The sequence below is a fragment of the Strix uralensis genome, chromosome 4 (assembly GCF_047716275.1).
Source record: "Strix uralensis isolate ZFMK-TIS-50842 chromosome 4, bStrUra1, whole genome shotgun sequence".
Lineage (NCBI taxonomy): Eukaryota > Metazoa > Chordata > Aves > Strigiformes > Strigidae > Strix > Strix uralensis.
Genome location: NC_133975.1, coordinates 56,047,025 through 56,070,440, shown reverse-complemented (window position 1 = coordinate 56,070,440; position 23,416 = coordinate 56,047,025). Strand labels below are relative to the sequence as shown.

The 23,416-nt window shown below is 41.1% G+C and overlaps 1 protein-coding gene across 2 annotated transcripts in view; it reads left to right on the top strand.

The window, feature by feature from the left end:
• EMCN (endomucin) overlaps positions 1-23,416 on the top strand; it is a 56,940-nt gene that overhangs the window by 6,537 nt on the left and 26,987 nt on the right. For both annotated transcript variants that reach the window (XM_074866823.1, XM_074866822.1), the window contains exons 2-5: positions 10,986-11,045; positions 13,266-13,367; positions 13,768-13,881; positions 20,853-20,975. In XM_074866823.1, the coding sequence (XP_074722924.1) occupies positions 10,986-11,045; positions 13,266-13,367; positions 13,768-13,881; positions 20,853-20,975 (399 nt within the window). The remainder of the gene's footprint in view (positions 1-10,985; positions 11,046-13,265; positions 13,368-13,767; positions 13,882-20,852; positions 20,976-23,416) is intronic.

Sequence of the window (23,416 nt, the reverse complement as noted above, 5' to 3'; positions counted from 1 at the left end):
AATCCAGGCACTTTTTTTTTTTTTTTTCCCCCAGGAATTACAGATTCTCTGAAACTTCTACCAAGTTGTCCGAACTTTATTTCCCCTTGACTCCTACAGATGGTCATAAAGGCAGAAGTCTGTGGCATGTCGAAAGAAATAATTGGGGACAGCATGCAATTTGATTGCAGTTACTAATTTCTGCACAGACCTGTTAAAACCTCTTTCTGAAAACTACTGAATTCTTTGAATTATGGAGCTTTCTGAACATCCTATGGAATTTAACTGTGCTTTTCCACAAAACACATATGTCTTGGAAAATGTAGCGAACACCAAAAGCTGGCTGCCCAGACAAGCTATTAAAGCAGAGCAGCTTTAGGTTCTCTTTAGGAAGTTGTTTTGTTTTTTTTTTTTTTTTTTCTTATAACAGTAGTGTATTAATATATTTTCTGTGGTTCAGAAGGCAGCAAACATATTTCCCAAACTGTTGGTCTTCACTGGCAGCAACTTGCTAGAATAGTTTCCAATATGTAACAAGAAGAAGAGATCTATGACAAATAACCCAATCCCCAGGATGTGGGAATGAGAGCAAGGGAAGGACACAGCACAGGTGTTAGAGGCAAAAACCTCCTGGTGCAAGGACTGTTTGTCAGTTCTCTGCACATTTTATCGTGTCTAGTTCAAATGGCTTCAGAGGAATCTATTATTTCCCTTTGCATGCCATTTCCCATGCTAATGGAGTCATGTGGCTAGTGTGTCTTAATGCTGTTGAATTTAGGTGAACTAGTGCACAATTTATCTTACTGGCTTGGTGATACTTTCTTGTAGTGCACTGTCTGCTTCCTCCCTAATCGCTTTCACCTTGCATTTCCAAGAACTGGCAGAAAACAGTTTTCAGGTGGAAAATGGGGATTGGTCATTTATGGAAGAAATGGCCAAGGGAGAAGAAGAGTAGAAGGGTTTGAGTAGGAATGGAACAACTCATTCACAATAATTGCAGTTGTCAAGGGGAATAAAATTACAGTAATTGCCAACAAAAGTACAAGTGATGTCTATAGCTGTTCACCAACATGAGATGATCAGCTCCCAGCTCACCATGACTTCCCAGTGCACTGGCTGGGAGCTGGGATTTTGACAAGCCTGAGCATCCTCAACATGGTGCACTTTCTGCTCCCCTAGGAAGCTGATTATCAGTGCTGGCGTGGCTATTGCAGCAGTTCCCACTGCTCTTTGATAGTGTAGGTCCTCAGTGGTGACCCTCTGCTTCAAGTGCTCTCCTATTAACAACTTTCGGTTTTTAATAGGAATACTTTGGAACGTAAAACACGTGAGAAAAGCATTTCAGTTTTGCATCTGAATTTAGCAGTTGCATCAGACTGGTAGAAATTCAAAGTAGCATGAGTATTCAATCAGCTTGGCAAGATACTCCCAGACAAGGCGGTCTTCGTCAGCTGTATGTGCCAGTTACAGAAATCGGATATTTTCAAAGTATATCTTTCATCTTTGCATATAATATAACTTCAGTGAGATTGTACTCCACTTCTTGCAAAGCCCATTTTGGTCTTTCCCTTCGGGATATTCTGTACCATTTAACCTTTGTTCTAGGCAATGTGGAGAAGATGAAGAGGGACCCAATTGAGCATGGGATTACATTAATTATAGAAGCAATTTACAGTGTTTCCACGGAAGTTTTCTGACAGGAACAGGTTTTTGATGCTCCAGAGGCTTTCAGAGCTTTCTCAGGAATAGAGTGGCATGGCTGGGTGTGGCTGAAATGGGTGTCTAGGCTGATCCCGGATGTGCTAAAAATAAATACATCATAGCAGGCACTGCAGTGACCCCTTCCTGAATTATACAATTAGTCATATTGCTGGAGATGCATCTGGATCACAAACGTTGAGCAGAACAACTATGATTTTACTAACTGCTGCAGCATGTTGCAGAGGAGAGCTACCGACTTACCTGGGCTCAGCTTCCCCTCTGGCTGTTTTATATCAGCCCTACCCAAACACACTCTTTCCTGGGAAACAAAAATAGGCTTGCAAATAGCATGGTAAGGAAGAAGCACTGTAAGCATTACCCGGAGAAGGATGTAGTTTTCTCTCCGCCTTTGGGTGGGGGTGACTTACACCAACGGTCCTGTTCTTCCCTGTTGCAGGGGAAGGGGCTCTCCTTTCTTTCTTTTTCTTGTTCTACTCAGAAATGCACAATATGTAAAAAGTTCTGTCTATATAAAACTTCACCCATTAAAGACATTTTCAAATTGATTTAACATGACTAACACAAAGGGGGTGGTGGTTTGTTTTTCATACTATAAAATAACCCTTAATAACTCCTACTTTTAGCTTACACATGGACAGAGAAATATATCACCATCAAAAGGTGACAATCTGGTGGTTTAAATAGCTTTAAAGGGTTTAATTAAAACCTATTAAATAGGTTTAACAGGTTTAAATAAAAGGAACTGTGGAGCTTGGAGCCTTTGTCCAAGGCAGGCTGGAGTGCTGATGAGCATGCTGAGCACATTTATTATTTTATGGAGTGCAAACAATGTGCTCATCCCTCTGTAGTACACAGTAATAAAGATATCCACCATGCTTCACATAGAAGCAGAAAGTGCCCTGAGAAAGCTTGTGATTAAAAACCCTTGATAGGGAGTTTGCATTTCTTCTGAGTCAATAAAAGAAACCATGAAGCTGGCTGGTAAGTGCCCAGATTTCGATGTCCACACATGCAGAGAGGCAAAGCATGCTGTGCTTGGGTTATTTCAGATACTCAGTAAAACACGAGGGCACTCATCCAACCGTTCTCGTTACTGTTTTTGTTGAGGGGGAGCCCTCAACAACCCACAGCCATGTTAGCTGAGGCCGTTCCTCTGGCAGCTGCTTTTTCAGTATTTCTCTGTGTGGTGGCTCCCTATGCAAGAGCTGTTTGCTGGGTGCTTTGAACAGGATTTGTGGAAACAGTGCTGTTTGCTTTGGGAATTAGTAATTCCCAGCAGCTCTCTGCTAGTGCTAGGTGTTAGGTCATGTTAGCCACATGCCTGGGAAAGCAGGAGGAGCACTGGGGAAGTGCTGGCACCAAAGCTGCATTTCCTGCCTTTTCCCCTTCCTCTGCTGGAGAAATTGCAGCAGCTCCCTCCCTTTCCTTCCTCTCCTCAGCTCTTGCTGCCGGGTGCATCCAACCCACCCAGTCTGCGTTTCCTCTGCAGAGCCCAAGTCCCACGTTGCCCCAGTTGCTGCTGTCCATTCCCAGGCCACACTGGAGCAGCCCTGTCCCTGTCTCCCTTTCCAGCTACAGGGCTTTGCATTTTTGGTCTCCCTTCCCTAATGTCTTCCTCTGTCTTCTGTTTTCAGGTTCTTTTGCTTTCTGCAGGGAGGGTGCTACGCCCTCTGGCCCAGGAGCTTCTCCTTCCTGCCTTGCTGTCTTCCCCCATGCTTCATGTTTCTTCCCACTCTTTTATAGCAGGTCTTCTCTGTCCTGTGACACCAGCCTGCAAACCAGGACCAGGAGCTACAGTGGGGAAGTAGAAAGTTAAACTTAAATGTAAGATCTCAACATGTAGGATTTGTATAGTATGTTTTTGGTTTGCTGCTGAAGACAGGCATGACTGAAAGGAAGGTAACAGCTTGGCAAACAGGAGGTGGTTTCCCACCTCCCTAGGCAGTGGGAGTCACGGGGTTCCAGCTGGTTGGCATCAGGCAGCAAAGAACATGGCCTCTCTCCCTCTCCTTATGGTTTTTAGCACTGCCTGTAGTATCCAAGTACATCTCACAGGGGTTCACCTTAAACATGACCTGTGTAACTTTGTCAGGGTCCACACAGTCTTTCCACTCGCTGTTGTAAGATACACACAACGGAGGAAATCCTGAGGAGGAACTTAATGCAGAAGGCTGCATTAAGAGCATTTTCAGAAGTGGAAAAGCAATTCTGACTTGTGATGACATTGCAGTGACGGTAATCCAGCATGGGACCCCCATTAGGGATGCGGCTTTTCTTTCACCAAGTGCTGTCACAGCGTTGAACAGTTGTGGGCAGATACAATCACAAACACATCTGAATGTATGTGTGAGGCATGCCATACCTTGTATTGCTTTAGCATACTGAAGAAATATGATGAAGACATGAAGGTTGTGTATTTTTGAGTTTGCTTCAAATTAATGAAGTTTGCGAATGGCTTTGTTTAACATCCTTTACTACACACTGTTATCAGCTCCAGACATTCACTGGATTACATCAGAACCTTGATTCCCACTTAAAATCTTGCTGCTATGACTATAGAGGAAAGATTTAACATATGAGTCCTTAAGGATTAAATGTACTAGAAGGAGTATTACTTTTATCAAATTAATTCTTTTAGAACAAAATATCTGCAGGCTTTTAATACTTTATTTTTTAAAAAATTCTGGAATGTTTAATTTATAGATTTTGTATTTGTGATTTTAGGGATTTTGAACAGGAAGAAAGGAATTGATGGTTTTGAACAATACTGTTAAAATTTCACTTAAGCCTCTTCTAACAGTAAATCCCAAATGGAAGTTTTAGTGATTCGGAAGCATCTATGCTTCCTCTAAGATTTTTTGCAGTGCTTGCTGTTTTTCTAAATAATTTGCATAGGATGGGTTAGTAATTTTTAGCCAACCAGCAACTAACCTATGACAAAAATTCAACACTGTTTTTTGATTTTGGGGAAGTTTCATGTCACAATTTCAGTCTTAACAAAATACTTGAGATGAAATTGAAAGTACCACAGGGAAGACAGTTCTTAAGATTTATCAAAATACTGTAGATAAACTCCTCTGCTCTTAGAAACATACCTGTCTTGAACCTGCAGATTTTCTGGCAATGCATTTCTCTAGGTAGCTCATATTTGTGCAATTAGAATGTGGAGGGGAAAAAAAAAAGCTGTATGTAGTGCAAATAAAATAAACTGCAGAAATGCAGAGGGAGGACTGAAATAACAACAGTTATCTAAAATTAATCCCATTCCTTGCTCTGTCCTACATTACAGCTTTCTGCAGTATTTTCAGAGGGTTGATTCTGCACTGAACACATGCTCCAGACAAACCAAAATATTGAGAAAGCTGAGATCAGTTGCAAATGCAAACTTTGCCGCTTGTATCCATATTATTATTATTCTATAAAATCCAAATGATATAAACTGCAAATGCAGTTGAGATTTGACCTGCAAATATCTGTTTCTTGCATAACTCTGTTAATGCTAGAGTGTGGTGCCATTGTGTGTTGCAGTTTGTAGTCCTCTAGAAAATAAGAACATATTATTATTATTCTTTTATCAGTTGGAAAATGGGAAACAAGGAGTGTCTGTGTGGCAAAATGCATAGAAATACCCAAACTGATCTGAATGAGGCAGATTAAGTTCCAGAAGCTCCATCTAAACTAATTAAACCGTATTGTTCTACATAGACATTCCAGGGAGGATGGAGTAATCTCTACTCTGCAGTTGTAGCCATTTATCTCATTTGTGATGATATATCCAGGAAAGCGATAAACCGGCAAGCTCACACACTATTTATGGTAGCACAGTACTGCAGTGTGGATGTCACAGACATGCAGGAAACTGGGTAGATCCTTGGAGAACTGGCCAACACTGTATCATTACAAACCAGCCATAAGCATAGGTGGCAGCTACTTTAAACTATCTTTATATGTATCTCGGCAGAATATCATTCTGAAGCTGTTCAGGAAACTGAGCCTGGGTTTTCTGAACACTGCTTGTAGCACTCGGCTTTCCTCGGCTCAGCTGGAAGTGCAACCTGGGCGTCCACAAAACATTACTGAGAAGGAAAGCCCAAGAGCATCTAAATGCTAAACCTCACCAGGTAGAAGGCCTATTTCTACATCAGGAATTAAACCTTAAGTTTGATCCCTAAATGAATGCATTCAGGTGCACTTGAGTTCTGTTTGGAGGACTTGAGTAGGGTTTGAGCAGTGCCTAAGACTTGGTTTTGCTCTATGCATATGGGAGCGGTATTTATGCAATGACAGGTTGATGGGAGTTGGACTACTCATCTAGGCAAACCATGTTTTTTTTTCTTTGGAGGATGTGTGAACACTTACACAAAATGCATTACAAAAGAAAAAAGAAATTTATCTCAAGGTTTAGGGTAGAAGATCATGAACTGGGAAAGAAAGATGGGTGAGGAGTGAAAACAGAAACAAGAGAAGTATAGGAACTACACTGGGCCTGGGAAAAGATCAGAGAAGAGAATGAAGAGATGAAGCAGAAATATATGAAAGAGAAAACATAATAGACAACAGAGCTCCAAGGTAAGAGTAAACAGGTTGTGTATATTGCCAGGCAGCAGTTATCTACTGGGAACTCTGAGAATATCAGTACCAGCTTTTCTCACAAGGACAGCTATAACTTTCTCCAGAAGGGACAAAACATCAGTTGAAGTGTACAGTCTTACCATGGATACTGCTGGAGCAACTGTTACAGGAGGCTCTGTCATGGTCGTGGGGGCTGGAAGAATTATCATTTGCTTCCTGGAAAAAGATCAGTATTTATTTCTGATCATGTGGAAAGACAGAAAGCAAGAAAACAACTTTGATTTCTCCATGTCTTGTGTATAATGGCAAAGGCACAGGGTCACACAAACAACGATAATATCACATAATATACAATAAACAACAATATAACAACACCACCTGTAGAGTCTGCTTTATAGCCTTGAAGCAGGGAATGTACAGGTTTCTTCAGGACACGTCTTTGGTAATTGCTCCCAGCTACAGCCTTTTGGGTATTGGTCTGGTTTTGAGCAGGAATGTTTTATGTCCTCATCAGGAAAATGGTTAAAATGCTAGTTCCTGGCTGTTACGCCATCAGCTTGACACAGGCACCAAAATCCTGCAGAGTTTCTAGTCCAAATTTCTTTTGTCCATTACCTCTAGTTTCATCCTCAGTGGACTTAATGAAGTTTATTCCTTTGTCTTTGCTGTAGTCAATCACTTACTTGAGTGCTGTTATCATGTCTTCCGTTAATCTTCCCCTCTCTGGGCTAAACAAATGCAATTTTTGCCATCCTTCCTGAGAGGTTATTTTTTTCAAGACTGCTGATGATTTTTATGGTTCTCCATTAACCCCCCTACCTCCAGGCATCCACACCCTTCTCAACACCCTTCCTAAACTGGACCAAGTACTTCAGCTGTGGCCTAACCAGTGCTCATCTGAATGGAGGGATTTTAATATGAACGTATGCTTCTGTCTACCTAGTGCAAGGTCAAGTGAAAAAATGTCAGACAGACCATTTCACTCACTCTTTCTGTAATGATAGTGACTTTTCCATGAAAATAATCTATTTTCAAAATCAGATATTGATGTCAAACCAGACAGCATTTAAATTAAGTAATTCATGTAATGAATATAATCAATGTATATTTTGAACAATCTATTAGTCTTTAAAAATGTTTTTGTTTTGGCTTTCTGGCATCCACTTTTGTATTAGCTGTTTCATTTAGTGTTGTAAACTTAGTTGCTTGTGCCCTGTGTATCCTGTAGTGTGTAAACAGAACTACTGATGTAATATCATGCAGTCATTTCTGGGTTTTTTCTCTCTTGATTATAGCAATAACAGGCACCTAATTAACACAAGGTCAAAACCAGCTTATCTTAGTCTTCCCAGTGTAAAGGTAAAAATAATGAGAGAGAGAGGGAAGAAATTATGAGACCTCCAAGCTCAGACCTTGGAGACTGAAACCTACATCAAAAGCTGCAGTTTGAGGACGATTGTGGCTGTTGGTCAGCCCTGGATGAATTCAGGAACTCCTTCTGAATTTTAAAAAAGAAAGCTCAGTATTTCAGTTCTTTCATTTTTAAATCATGTCTGAAGACCAGATACAAATGATTGTACTGTTGCTTTAATTTTAGAACAAATGTACCATTTAAATCCAAGCCATAAAAGACAATAAAGGGAAATTCTGTGAACCTGAAAGAAAAAAAAAAAAAAGACAAACAACCCAACAGTTACTGTTTTTTTTCATTTTGGCCTTGTGGCCATGGGTCAAAAGTTTTTCAAGCTCTTCTTAATTCGTTCTTGTTTTTCCCTGCCACCCTTATTGTCTTACTGTCTCTGGGCCTTCCTGCCCTTCCCCTCTCGTCTTCTTCCTGTTCTGTAATCTTTCTCCCAGTTCTGATTTCTTCTCATCTTATCTGCTTTTAGACATTTTTTTTTTCTTTTTGGATTTTACCACCACCATCCCTTTATTCAGCCCAGTGTCACATCTGAGCACCTTTTAGCTCCATGCATGTTCTCCAGACACAAGGGTGCTACATCACAGGTCACCTATGCTGTTTTGGCTGAGTTTATTGCTAGCAAGCATGGCATATGAGAGAGGTTTGTGTGGGGGAGCAATTGCTGGGTAGATTTTGGCTACTCCCACAGCAGAGTACATTGAGGTGCTTTTGTATCAAAGGGATCACTGCATCTAAATCTGCTGAAAACCACGCAATTGTAACTACTTGCTTGTTCATCATCTGAGGCTGCAGCCAACCTGACATGAGCAGAAAAATGAATCTTTCTGTCTCTCTCTTTGTCTAGCAACAGTCTCTAATGGGCCAAAGCTCTTTTCTCAGTCATTTTTGATTTCTTGCTTTTATCCCCCATAGGATTCTCCTTAGTCACAACTTAACATTGCAAATAAGAGCATAATAAGCCACCAGTTCTACCACTTTTTAAAATCAACCAGTTCCCCCCCAAATCCTGGTGAGTTTGAAGCACTTTTGTGTGTTGCTTTCAACTTGATTTTAAAGTATACTTAATTATCCACCATTTTAAGAAAACAATTAATTTATAAAACTCTACTTTATTCTACTCCACTAATCAAATTTACCTTAGTTTATCTCTAGCCTGTGATAAAATCAGCAAATTGTGAACATAACAAAACTGTGACTTAAATTCTCAATTTTTTTTAGTTTTGAGGAAATCTTGGCCTATCAATATGGTTATTAAATGGAACGTCTTTAAAGGCTTTATATTCTAAGTATTGCAATGGGCTTTCCACAAAGTCGAGTTACGTAATGAGCTAATTGGCCAGCTAGTGCGTTTAGCTGGTGTTATAGACATGGTAGTTACTGAGAGATGTTACAACAAACCATATGAAATGTAGGCACTGTTGAAAAAACATTCTGTTTTAGTGCTGTGGCCTTGTGGCGTGGGGAATTACAGGAGCTTTGTCAGCAGCTCGTACTGAAAATGAAGAGATGGAAAAATGTTTGTTGTTTAGGGAAACAAGAGTGCTTTTTGGTCTATTTGGATAAAATTTCTTTTCAAAGTATTTCAAGTGTGGATTGTGAAGAGTTATTCTGACTGGGTAACTAAATGGCAGGAAAACTGGTATTTTAAATGCAGGGTGCAAGGGGCTGTGCCTAGCCCGACTATATTCACATGTCCTGGGGAGTAGGACTGGGGCAGTAGCAGGCCCATGGGGAACTGATTTAATTTGATATGGGATATGCCCATATCAAACTGATCCAGCACATGCTGTGATGAAGCATTATGAAGGCATCAGCATATGTAGAAAAGATATCCAAGAAAGTGGGGTTCACTGGGAAGGGGCAACATCCCAGTTGAGATGCATTAGAAATGCACAGGTGCCAAGAGGGCTGATAACACCTTACACTGCTTGAAGAGGAGTTGTAAGGGCTCATCTGACTAGACCTTAATATGTGCCCACAGAGCTCCTGCAATTGTATTATGTTGGGGTTTTTTTCCAGGTTAGATCTGTGACTCTGGCAGGCCTCGGGTGGTACTCGTGAAATGTTAATCAGAGCACAGCACGCTGAGCAAAGAGAACAAAGCTGACTGTTCTGCCCTGTAGCCAAAAAAAGAGAGAATGCCAGCAGATATTACCATGAATGGAGTCACACAAGAATAGTGACATGCTGTCCTGACTCAGTTTTGTGATGTCTGTATTACAGCATGATAATGCAGCATGACAGGATGTCACGCTCCAAACCTGAAAGCACTGGGGGATTAGTCTGTGCCATGTTGCTCTCCCATTCAGTCACAGAGCTGATCTTTTCCTCCCCAAATGTACCCATCCTTGTCTCACAGCAGTGTAAAATGGTTGAGAAATGCCACTGTTTCTGATTCAGCGTAGTTTTTGCACTCCCTTCATCACCCCTCCAGCTTCTTTTACTAGAAAGATATGAACACCCCAGAAAGACCGAAAACCTTATTTGAAGCCAAAACTCTAGTTGAGTTATGCTGTTACAACTTTTCAGCACACCCAGAAGATATAGAAATTACTTTGCTTTTGGTTTGGTGGGGGGTTTTTTGATTTTTTTTGTGGGGTTTGTTTTGCAATATTGGAGACATTCACCTACTAGCTTGACCTAGGATTTTTAAGGCTGGCATCATTTACTGCAGTAAACTCCCAACAGTTGGAACACTGCCTTGAGAGCAATGGGGAAAGTCAGTCATTACTTGACCTGGTGTTTCCTGAGCCATGCTCTGTGAATTCTCCTCTTCCCCTCAAATGCAGGGGTCTGGGTGATGCTGAAAACCCCTCCTGAAGTGCTTGTACTAGTCAAGGAGCTAGTTCAATTTTGTTCCTCCAAGGCAGAAGGGGTGCTTACTCCTGCAGCCAGTGATTTTAGTTAATCCTTCACCCTGAAGACCCAGAGCAGCTGTGGTTGTGCTCAAGGAGAGGAGGAGCTAGCAAAACACCTTTAACCACTCCATTTTTTTTTTCCAAACTAGTATTAGAGATTTTAGTATCTGTCAGAAAACAACCCACAGTCCAAGGGCGAAGGCCATAGCAGATGATCCTCATTACAGCAGTGCAGGCAAAGCTAAGAGATTTAGGATACAGCTTGAAAAGATTGCTAGCAGGGTTATATGATTTGGTTGCTTCTTGTAATAGGCTTCTGAGGTTGGTTTTCCAGAAAGGTTCTTGCTGCTCTCTGCCTTATATGCATATACAGCACTAAATAGTTCTGGAAGGTGGCTGAAGTAATATAATTCTTTCTGTGTTTATTTCAGAAAATGGTATTCTAACCACTACTGTCAGTGAAAATGTTTTTGCATCAACGTCAAAGTCGGGTAAGTGTTCAAATTCACTGTTATCAGGTAGTCTGAAGCTCCCATTGCCTTTTTAGCTTTCAACTTTTCCAACTTCTGGGAGGAATTAGGTGAATTATTTCATGTAAGGTGACTGTAGATCAATGTATTTCCCTGGGCCTCTGACAAAACTCTTGGGAAGAAAGGATTGAGGGATCTTAGTAAGGAGAGGGTTAATTTGAGCAGGCTGAAATTTTTGTTTCAGGTGAAAAAGGCTGAAATTCTGTGAGTTCCTATGCTCTCAAGGAGTGGTTCAAGTGTGATCAGATATTAACAAATTAGCTAATACTCATAGTTCAAGAGGTCAGATTGAGAATAATTTGGGAAGCAGCATCAGTTAAGGGATATGGCAGCAGGAAGTCGGTGATTTGATGGGTGTAGAGAGACAGAAGGGGACATGGACTTTCATAGTAATATATGCCAATGTTGGACCTCAGTTAAAAGGAGAGAATACATGTGCACAAAGCTGTCACTTGCAAAAATGCTACAGATAAATTCTTGAAGCTACTGATGTTGAGATTCACTTTGGGGGTAAGGGGGTGGCACCAGTGTTCTCAGTTTCAAAAGATGCATTCTCTCTTTCTCTCTGCTTCAGATGGTAAAAGTCTGTGATTGTGGTTTACAACTTCAACTGACACATTCAATTCTCTTTATTGTGTAGCTTTGTAGTTATAAAAAATCAATATTGACCGTACTTCATTCATGGGAGCTAAATATCAACTCCTTTAGTAGTTTGAATATTGAAGACTGCTGCATGTAATAAATGATGCATGTAATAAGTGATGCATGTGAGAGAAGAAAACTTGGACACAGGATTCTATTTTTTGATAATTAGCAATACTAATGAGTCTGGAGCTGAAAACACTGAGATGATTATGAAGTATACACTTGAAATGCTAGTAATGGAGGTGAATAAGATGCAGCCAGGTGAAGTATGCAGATGTTATGTTTATTACAGCAGAAGAATTAGTCCTTTTCAAATTGTGTTGCAGTTCTTTTGTGTTTCAAAAATACTGATGTTAATGTCTGCTTCAAAGACATTTCGTAAAGACCCAACACCTCACAGGGAATCTCTTCAAATGTTTCACTGAAATTTCTCTTGAAGCTTTTTGTCACACAGAAGGGAAAGCAGTATTGTTATTTACGCCTATAAAAAAGCATCAGAAGTCCACTATGAGATTAAAGCAGTTTGTGGGTGTGGAGCAAGCTCCCAAGGAGGTCCATTCTTTGAGGCACTGCTATTCTAGGTGAAGCACCAGCAAACTGAGGGTGGAAGAAGAGAGTATAAGCTATATTTTAAAAGTTACGGTGTGAACATTGCATTTAGAAGTACTCAAGTCATATGAGAGAAAATGACCTGTCACATCATGATTTGTTCCTACTTTTTCATGTATCCCATCCATGAAAAGTGCTAGAAGAGGTAGTAGGACACAGATTGTTGTCAGGGATTTAAATGAGCCTCTGTAGCTGACAGTAGCACTTTCTGTTTGTATTAGATTACAGAAGTGAAAGCTGGGCTCTTAAAATGATTAGTTATGGTTTTTTTAGCCCAGAGTCCTGGGCACCAATTTGGCCAGTCTGTTCCCTTGATCGTGTGCCAGGAGCACATAGGACCTGCAGTATGCCATCTATGCACACGCTGATTTAAACATTGCTATTGCCTTAGTGATGTTTGGGCATCTGTGCTCCCCTCTTTCTGTACCAGCAGCAGCTGAAGGTGATCCCTGCTGCCTGAGGGAGCCCTTTCCCCTCCCCTCAGCTGTCAAATCTCACCCCTCTGGAGGAGAGAATTACCAGAAGTCACCTTAAAAAGGGCACCAAATTCACCCAGGGGAATATCACTTACTAGAGAAAGCTATTCATCTCATCCACAGTGTCCCAAGCTCTGCTGCACACCTCAGAGGAAGGCCTGTCAGGTGGGTTTTTTCCCTTCAGAAATATGGGTGCAGAGGAAGAGGGTCTGGGAAAGCTAGCCAGAGAAGAAGACTCAACTGGGGCTTGTCCACAGGCCAAACCTTCCCTCTGATACTAACCATATGCACTTTGAATCTTCTTTAAAAATGTGTGGGTAAGAAAGCGCTGTAAGGGTCAGACATTAAACAGAATTTCACTGCCTTTGTGAGAGAAGGCAGATAGATGTACGTGATGTCTATTTATGCATGATAAAATAAATCAATAAAGATGTGAATGCCTTTCTTGCAGTAACGGAAGCTGTGAATGGATCAACTTCACAAGCAACAACATTGCAAGCGTCGGTGCTGGCAACAACTGCAGTCAGAGCTACAAATGAATCCATCACAAGCAGTAAGTGAAAATTTCTTTGAGCTAATTGTTGATGCTGTTCCAGTGGTTGTTCAGGAAATTAAGCAGCAGTGCCTCTTGGTTTGGGAATTTGCTTTACAGATAGTGAACTCGTTGGTGAAACCTTGCAGGTGTGCTCAGCATCTTCCTCCTGATCAGGCTCAAGACACATCCAAGCCAGGCCTTGTAACTGCGTTATCACAGGGTTGTGTTCAGTGGGATGACCACTGATGGGACAGAGAGTGGCTTCCTCCACAGCGAAGGGAGTCCTGTCCCTGTTGATCTTCAATTTAAATGAAATATTCTTTTGGTAATGTAAAACTAGGCTGAAAGCACGGCAATATGTGTGTGTGGTGTGTGTATACAAATTTAAGGAAAACATTTTCATTTTGTTCCTTATTAGACTCCACGCCTCCTTCACCTAATGCTACACAACAAATAACACAAGATACAGCAACACAACCACCAGTAAAAGTGACCACTACATCGGCAGATCAAAGTGACAGCACAACAAACAGTAAGTGATAATTTCACTGAGACATTTCTGATTCATTGTATGCTGTAAAATAGTGTGGAGCAATAAAAGGAGGTTAAAAAGATTAGTTTGGGTTATGGATTTGGAGGTTTGGGGAAGCAGAGCTATTCAGCCTACCATATTACATATCTTAATGAATCTTGCCCTAGAATCTTACACAAAGAATATTATACCTTTAATTTGTAGTGGAGGTGATCTGAAGCCATTACACGGGATTTTAATCTCCCTGTAATTGGGAGAGATGTATTTGGAAGTTTTTGATTTTTTTTATTTTCTTCTGTGGTGTGGGGGTTTTTTTATAAGTATTTCATCAACAATAAATGATTCTATGTGATCAGAGTGGTGTCAGAACAGCCTCCCTTTTTTTAAATTTTTATATGTGTTACAATGCTACAGTTAATTGTGTTCTATATTACTATGAGTCACAGTAGTGAAAGCAGAGAGGTGGAACTAATTACCCTGCATCAATCTTAGGAAATACTTTTGTTGCCCATGAATCTTCAGAATAACATGTGTGTTGGCCAAGTGCATCAGACTGGATTCTAGAAAAATAAAATAAATTTTAAAAAAATCCCATGTACCCAGCAAGTAGTTTGATTAATTTAAACAAGTATAACAACATCCAAAAGGAGCTCAGTAAACTTAAGATGAAATTCAGTCTCCCTTTTTTGTCTATGAACTGCACTGTAAATATTTGCTTACAAAAGACTGTAAATGTCTTTTGATGAACCAGAGCTTTGAAATATTTTTTTTTTTATATTTAATTGACTCAAAAATTAAAAATAAATACTCTAGATATTTAACTCAGCAGTCAGTGGTACACCAACGTTTTCGGAATTGATATTTAGAGCATACTGAACTGTCACAAACGATTAGAACTTGAATTCTCTTCACTTGGTTTTCTTGCCTGAAAAGGGACTCCTATGAAACAGACTGCATGCTTTCTTTGTGCAAGTTCTCCTTTAAAGCCACAGCTCATGGACCTGAGCCTGCTAAGCTGCCTGGAGAGCAATCACCAACCCCGTAGTGGTTACATCTTCTGCTGATGCAGCTTTCCTGCTGTGCTTGGTGTAGGGAGTAGTTTGATTGTCAGCCTGAACTCTTCTGATTTTTGGCTTGGCTTTTAAATGCCAGTATCGGTGAGTCACAGAATACAGTCTGGCTGATGCATGAGCTGCTGAAGTGATACCGAAGGCCACAAAGAATCTTTTTAAGCTTGCATTTGTGACCCTGTGGGCACATTGCGTTACGAATGCAATTTGTAGTCCTTTTGGTTCGGCTGAGGTTCCTGGCTTGTGAGTACCAGAGCAACACAGCCACCTGGAACTAAACCTTGGTGACAGGTAGAGCTCCCGGCAGGGGAAGGAAAGCTAACAAGGAAAGGCATGCCTGCCAGTGCAGCTTAGCTCCAGCCACCGCTCTGAACTGATGCCCCGAAAAACAGGTGCTGGGGGTACGGTGGTGCTGGAGGTACAACAGGCCTGGGTGTGAAGTTTCCACTAATGCATTTCCTTTCTATTCCTCTTGTGTTCTCTTCCCACCAGCTAGAGTTCAGTCCCTAGTTCCTTTAAAAACTTATTATTTAATCTAAAAACCCCAAAAAACTTGTGATAAAAATGCTTCATAAATGAACCTAAAAACAGGGCTTACCTGCCTCTCACTCCCCTTTGTAAAAAGGAGTATTAAAGAAGACATTGGGAACTGCCCTGATTAAAAGATTGTATTTTCTTTCAACACTAAGTAGTGTTTGGAAAAACTGTGTATGTGAAAACCAATTTAGTGTTTTTTAAGACTAAGTTCTGGTCTACCTTTCAAGAAAGTCCTAACCTTGGCTTCAGCACAAAGGAGTGGGACAGGACACAAGGTAGAGCCTTTGGGACAGGGCATGGCACAGGGGCTGTGCAGATGTGCTACCAGCCCTTGCAGAAAACCCACAGATCCCTCGACCACCGTCTGGCTGCTGGCTACAGCCATCTCTCCATTTCCATTCCACATGTTGGCACAGCGAGGTGCCGTTGGCTTCACTGCATCCTCCGAGCCCCTGCCAGCATCCCCAGCAGCAGCGCAGGGCTGGGGGAGTTGCGATCCCTGAAGTGAGCTCAGGTGTAGCAAGACTGCAGCTCTCAAAATGGACAGGAGATGAAAGTTGTCTACTCTCTCTTTTTCACTAGCACTCACTGCTCCCCCTTTTTGGACTGGCCATATGGGACTGAGGCAGAAATTGGTGGTACCTTTATGACACTTCAAAATTTACCTTTACTACACCTGATTTTTAATACAAAGCAGGCACCTCTGTTATTTTGTAATAGAGGCCATCACTTTCTCTGCTTCAATTCCTGCTAAAAGCTTCAGCAAATGATTGCATTCACACAGCAGAGATTTGACAGGGCTTCCTGTCTCCACTGCAATTTCTGTGGCTGCTGTCACCTTTTATTATACATTCAGGAAGAGTCCCCAGTGCTCTATACGCTGTGAAATCATGCAAACGGCTTTGTCTTTTTTTTTTTTTTTTTTTTTTAAAGTCTTCAGTATTCTTTTCCTCTGCAGGCCATAAGTACTATCTCTCCCTCTTTGCCCTCCTGCCCTGTTTATTATATTGGACAACAGCAATTAGACTTGTCTCCTTAACTTTCTTATTTATTAATATAAGGGGTCAAATCCAATAGTTCACATTTAGTCAGAGTGACCTCACTTGTGCAGTCCAGTCCCAAAAACAAGAATTTATATGGTGCCAAACTACAGCAAGTTGCATCTGCAATCAGGATTTCATATCCTAGAACACCTGGAGTTATGAAAGGGAATACGAAATAAATGCAACAAAATATTGTGTTCTTCCTCCCTTGGATATGGAGCAAGCATCTTATGCAAGGTCAGTGCTCAAGGTATTAAATTACAAGTAAGAGTGGATTTTGGCTGTTGTGTTTCTGATTTATCTCATGCTGCTCTCCTGGATGATGATACATCATGGTGCAATGAAATACTAAATATTAAAAAGTGAGAAAAGGAAAGAGTGGAGAAGATTAACTTTTTTTATCAAACTGCTGGTAATTAAGAAGGAAGCTTTACTTTGGTAAAACTACCAGAAGAGGGTTATAGTAACATGTATTGCTCAATTGTCCTCAGGTCGTTACTGCATGCTATAGGTAAACACTGAGTATAGTTGACTGTTGAGATATGTTAGGCAGAGAGATGTTTTAAAACATATATTTTTAAATACTTGGGGTTTTTTGCTTACTAGAAAATGTAAAGTTGGCAGACAGCAGATGCAATCAGTTATGGGTGTAAACATTAAAACTGAGATCTGCTTGGTTACCTCCCTAGCCAATTTCCATTCCTCTGAATGGGAGTGAAGTTGCATTGGTTTTGCTACACTGGGATTTTTCAAAGCTTTCATGAATGCATTCATTAATGCAAACGGTTTCTCAGACTATTAATTACAGGGGCGAGGCCTATATGTGTGTTTATGCTAAAGATATGAGCTTAAGGGAGAAGGTTTCGTCTTCCAACTGACAAAGCCCTCATGCTGGCATTTTAACATGGTTTGGGTGCAGTTCATTCTGCCTTGTGAAGGTCTTTCCTTGATTCATTGACTGGTCAAGAAGGTTTCAACACACGTACAAATGTCTATATTCTTTGCAGTGCATAGAGTATATGCAGAGTATTTGCTGCTTACTTGAAGCATCTTATGATGTCAAAGCTAGTTAGGTAACAGCCTGCTGAAAAGAAAATTTAAAGTACTGTTGGGAAATTCCAAAATATATGTGGATTATACATAGGTTAAGTAGAAAATCATGCTAAAATCAAGTGAGGATATGTGTCAAATTTCAGCTGGTTAAAGAAAATGAAGGGTTTTCAGAGCACAAAGAGTAAAGAAATACCTGAGGCTCAGACAGCAGCTTTGCAAAGCAGCTTCAGGTTCCCTGTTGTTGATTATCCCTTTGACAAATACGTGTTAACACATAGTCATTTATCTTATCAAAATCTCAGCAGGGAGAGCTTCATCACCACCAGGGAGTTCTGCTGCTGCAGCAATCATCCCCATTTGGACAGCTATTGTACAATCTTTACTGCTTTACCATTTTTATTCATAACCAGCTGTTGACAACAAACCCATTAACCGATGATGTGAGTGCTTTTGCAGCAGCAGCAGCAGCCGCAGCCGCCCTTCTCTGCTGTGCTGCTTTTCTGCGAGCCCAGGCCTCCCCCTGCCAGGCAAGCAGAAATCTTTGCTGCAGCTGGCTGAGCTGGAGCGTGATGAATTACTGCAGCGATGTGTCAGTAGGGACGGCAGAACTGAGTCACCATGTGCCCGCGCAGTCCCCCGCCTGTTCCCGCGCAGAGCACGGGCACTGCAGTGAGGACTTGCACTGTCTCCTCCTGTTGAGATCAAATTAAACCTTGCATAGATATGAGTTATGGGATTTACCAAAAAGGCAGATTTCTAGCAGGCGTACTGTGCTGTCAGTGCTGCCATCGCGTACGCGAGCAGTGACTGGATATGGATGTTTCTGTTCCCATAGGCTTTTGGCACAGAAGCGATTCGATCTGCTAAATGTGTTGATGGTAGAGCCTATGCTGTGTATTAGGCGAAAAGCTTGGATGCTGCTTACAAGCCACTTCAAAGCCACAAGTCAGCAGAGAATTGGTATGCCAGGATTTAATCTTACAGCACTGAAATTAGGGGAACCTTCCCTGTCAGGTCGCGTTTTTCGTCTTGGAAGTGGTGAAAACTGGCACAGAGACTTTTGCACTGTAGCATGTTTACTTCACCCCTTGACACTGGGAGCAGGGAGCCTGTTCTGCAGTCTGCTGGAATAAATGCAACAAGCTTCACTCCAAGCCCTAGGTAAAGGTGTGAGTCATACCTGGTGCCACCCAAGTCGCAGGAATAATCTCACCCAGCCTGATATTAAAAGAAAAATTAAATGGAAACGCTATCATCCCTCCCCTCCTGATCCCCCACGGAGGCATATCCAGCGCACAGCCCATGTTCCCAAGAACAATCTGTTCTTGCAGCTCCTAAACACAAGAGGAGCGCCTGGGGCTGGGCTGCTGCCAGGACTGATAGGATGCCTGGAGCGTGTGATCCCCATGGGAAAACAGCTCTCCGTGGGGTTACAAGGCAACTGGCTGCCTCCTTCCCCATCTCTCACACACACCTGATTGTTTTGCAGCATTCACAATGTGTGTTTGTGTTCAAATGTCTCTGCACTTGAAGGCTTACTGTTATTCTGCCTTACTTTTCATTCTCCCATGCAAGCTTTTACTAACTTATGATAAGGGAACCACAAGATGGTTGCTGTTACTGTTACAAGCCCATGCGTCTTAAAGGGAGAGGGAGGTTCTTTGAGGGTTTTTTGCTTTTTTTATAATTGATCCTAGATTAAAATTCCACATTTAAAAATTGAGCCAGAAGAACCAAAAGTGGAAAATCTTGCTCTTAAACATTCATTCAAGGCTTCTATGATGACAATGCAGGAATTATTTAAGTTCTCAGATCCTTGTATTATATTATAGTAAAAAATGAGCCAGAGGGGCTTTTTACACTCATCTCTACTGCAGATTAGGCTTGTGTCTTGAAGGAGTACAATGCTGAGGTTTCTAGGGGGAGCTGACAGTGAAATTATGCTTCTCATCACTAGAATCCCTGTGAAAGTTTTAGGTGTTTAAACTTGTTTTGCATAATTCTCCCTACGATTTCCTGCCATGCCTTGACATTCAAAGATACCATTCCTGGCCGTCCAGCTCCTCTCAGTTCCCAAAGTTGTATGAACCCCTGACTCCAGGGGCTTCAGCTCACTCTTTCTTAGGTGATCGATTTTTGAAGCTTACCTCTCCAAGGTATCACAGTTAATAAACAAGAGGGGAAGGGAAGGGCCAAGATAAAGGTGTGTGGTGGTAGAATCCCTATTCTTTGGTGAATAGGTGTTGGGTTTTTTTCCTGAAGAAAGGGTTCTTTGAGGGACCAAACTGGTAATCAGAGTTTCTGAATAAAGCATGTGATGAAGCATTCCTCAGGATTCTCGTGTTGCCTATGCATGATGTTGCACTCATTTGACTAAAGTGTGTCTTAAACTTGTTTTAGTTCCAGTGTTTGAAATTCATATGAAGAGGCACTGAAAACAGTTTACAGCTCAGTCGCATCTCTGATTTATATCAGAAAGGAAGTATAAGGTTACTCTTGGGCACCCCTATGTTTTATTCAGTAGGCACTGTCTTGGCTGTTGTTATGCTGAGGTTTGAGCATAGACCTAGGAATTATCAGCTGTGCTGGAACAGCTTAAATTCTTTCTTGTCATTCGGTGACCTTCAGTTCCACCGGCTCAGGTGGTGCTCTGCACCACCATCTTGAACGCACCTTAGGCTGCAAATCTTGTGACACAGATGGCCTTGATCCTCTCTTGACTGTGAGAGCAGAAATAAGATGCTTTAATTTTTCATACATTAATTTTCAGGGATATATTATTTCCTAGGCCTTAACAGCACAGAATGAAATAATTAACTCTGCGCTTAATTACAACCCCTAAAACTTTTTACAGTATCTCATTATGTGACAGTTGTGACTGAAGCTTGCTTTTTTTTTTTTTTTTTTTAATTAAATGAAGGTTAAAGATAGAGGGCAGTAAGCAAGCTTCTCTCTTCTGCTCATGTTGCTCTTGGTGCAAGACTGTCTAGTTATTCTGGGCTCCCAAGTCAGAGCTCTAGGCTGTCTTCTGGCACAGATGTGAGGCTGTTTCTGATGCTAGGACGAGCTTTAAAGATGCCTCAACTATGCCAGTAGTAACAACTCCATAGGGATGGTTCATGGCTTGATAAGCAGTTACCAGAACCTGTAGTGCTTTCTGACCTTAAGTCTTTGCTATGATGGTGGGAGTTTTGTCTGAGGGATGATCCGGGATCTAAGACAATGCTTATACAGGTGTATCTTACCTGAACATCTGTCTCATTTCCAGCTACACAAACAAGTGGAACACAATTGGCGCAAAATGAGAGTTTGGATGTTTCATCTACTAAGGGATGGTCGTCGTCTTCTACAATCTTTCTACAAAAAACCACTTCTGATTCTGGAACCTCAGGTAAGTCTTGAAAACATATGCTATATTTTCCTATATGAACAGTTAAAAAGATGCAAATAATTTTGAATCTCTTCATTTGTTCTGCATTGTCCTGGAATGAGGGCCACCTCCTTATTCATGCAGGGTGTGCTGTGTCCATGTCATCTAGCTATGAAGTTATGATGAGTGATGGATGAACTTCAAAACGTTCAGTTGGGATAGTCAATGTCATTACAGGAGGATATAAATTACAAAAGATAATAGCAATCTTTATATATGCTGTATGTGGTCATTGTGTAGCTTTGACTGCCAGAGGAGGTCATCAAGATAAATTCTCTGGCTGCAAAGCAAAGGAGACAAAGGAGAAAACAGCTATAATTTTTACAATTGTTAATAAATCTGGAGGGCAAGTTAATGCATATTACCAATTAAATGACATTGTTCAAAGTACAACATGGTCACATGCAAGGTCAAAAAGATATTAATTCTTCCCAGCTCCAGTCTAGTTTTCTCGTTTTTCTGGGTATGTTTTGGTGTATTTATCCACTAAGGAACACTGTGGGAAATGTAGATGCCAGGTCATATGAGTGATCATTTATTATGCTTCTAGCTGGCTTAACTTTCCTCGGTTTTGAAGAACTACTTATTCAGGTTTTCTTTAAGGTCTCTTGAGCCTTCATTCAGTATTTACTTTCAGCTACATGTGTGTAAATCCAATAAGGACACTGACTTTGTTTGCATATCCCAATTATTATTAATGTTTAACATCCCTCAAGGGATACAAGACTCTTTACCACCTCTGGATAGTGTTTGTGGGAGATAAGCATGCACACGTACTGTGATTTTTTTGCTCGTAGTGGATAGGATTGGATATAAAAGTGAAGTAGTATATGTTCAGTGTGCACTGAAATACTTAGAAGCATGCAAAAAGATATAATAATAAACATTTTAAGGAAGTTGGGATTTTTTCATTTTTAATCCAAGGCCACTGATTTAGAGAGGTTTCTTTGCAATTATTTCAATAAACCTATGCCCCATAATGCATATATTGTGGGCTGTAGTTACTTGATTATCCTGTTGGGTTTTGTGTCTTTTGGCAGACACATGCGTGGTATGAAAACCTTACCATTGGTACACTGCAATAAAGCAGTAAATGACAATGTTTTTAATTAAAGGTTCTCTCACACAGGTAAATTCTCCAGGTTAAAATGAAATTGTAATATGTATCTGGCTATGGATCACATGTCTTGACTTCCCTATTACATTGTTTGTACAATTAGATTTTACATTTAAAACTTGCCCAGAAAGTTTTACAATGTTTCTTGGTCTGTTTGTGAAACTCATCATCTTACTCAGCTCAGTGTGCTGTAAAACCAATAAATCTTCTTGAGCTTGGGGACTACCCATGATTCCAGGACTATAATTGCCTGGCTGAGAAAGAAAGGCCCATCTATCCAGGGGGAGTCAGTCTAGGTGCTTGGCATAGCCAGTACTCTGAGTTCCCATAAAACTGCCATTTCAAAATCACTTCCTCCAGCACCGGGATTTCTATGCTTGCACCTTTCCTGTCTCCTCACAGCACCAGCTCCTCGCTTCTTTCTTGAGCTTAAATATGCAAGAAATCCCATTACTCACCCTGATGAGTTAGGTAGCTTATCCCAAATGGGTGCACCTTTAGACCACACTTGCTCCCTTATTCTCTGTATATGTTAAAGACTTCAGGAAAAAATGTTTTTGTTCCATCTAAAGAGATTTCTTCTCCTATGTGCAAGCGCTCAGGGCCAAGGAAAGCCATATGCTGCATCCTAATAACTTTTAAAACAATACAAGTGTGAAGCCAGTTGTTTCATTCTGTACTGAGACTAGAAGAAATGCTGACTCTCTCACTGCCATTAGATTATTTCTTTCTAGTTCTTTGAAATTTCACATTCAGGGGCTTATGTACGGGCTGGATACCTTTTGTTCACCAGAGCAGAGGCTGGTACGTGCAATGGGGCTGGCGCTGCAGCCCATAGGGGATAGCAGAGCTTGCAAGCTGAAGTCACACAAGCCACAGCTTCTGCGTGGGAGCTCAGGGGAAGACAAATTAATGTGAAATGAATCCAAAACAGAATGTTTCTATTTGGTATGCTTAACCAAATAATTCAGCTGGCTAACCTCAATGCAAAGATTATATTTAGTTTTGAGACCATATTCCATTTTTTAAAAAATGCCATTTGGGTGAAAATTTCCTTTCTTGCTGCAGAAAAAGAAAAAGGCACATTTTGAAGAGAGATTTCCAGTCAGCCATATCAAAAGATCAGGGTGTGGGAGGAGTGCCACAGAGAGCTGGAGAGCAACTGAAATGAGTGGGGGAGCCTAGGAAAGAACTTGGAGAAACATCAGAGAACAGTGTTGCTGTATTAAAGAAGATTGAAACCACCAGCCACAGAGGAGGGTTTGCGTAGTGCTCACCCAGGCTA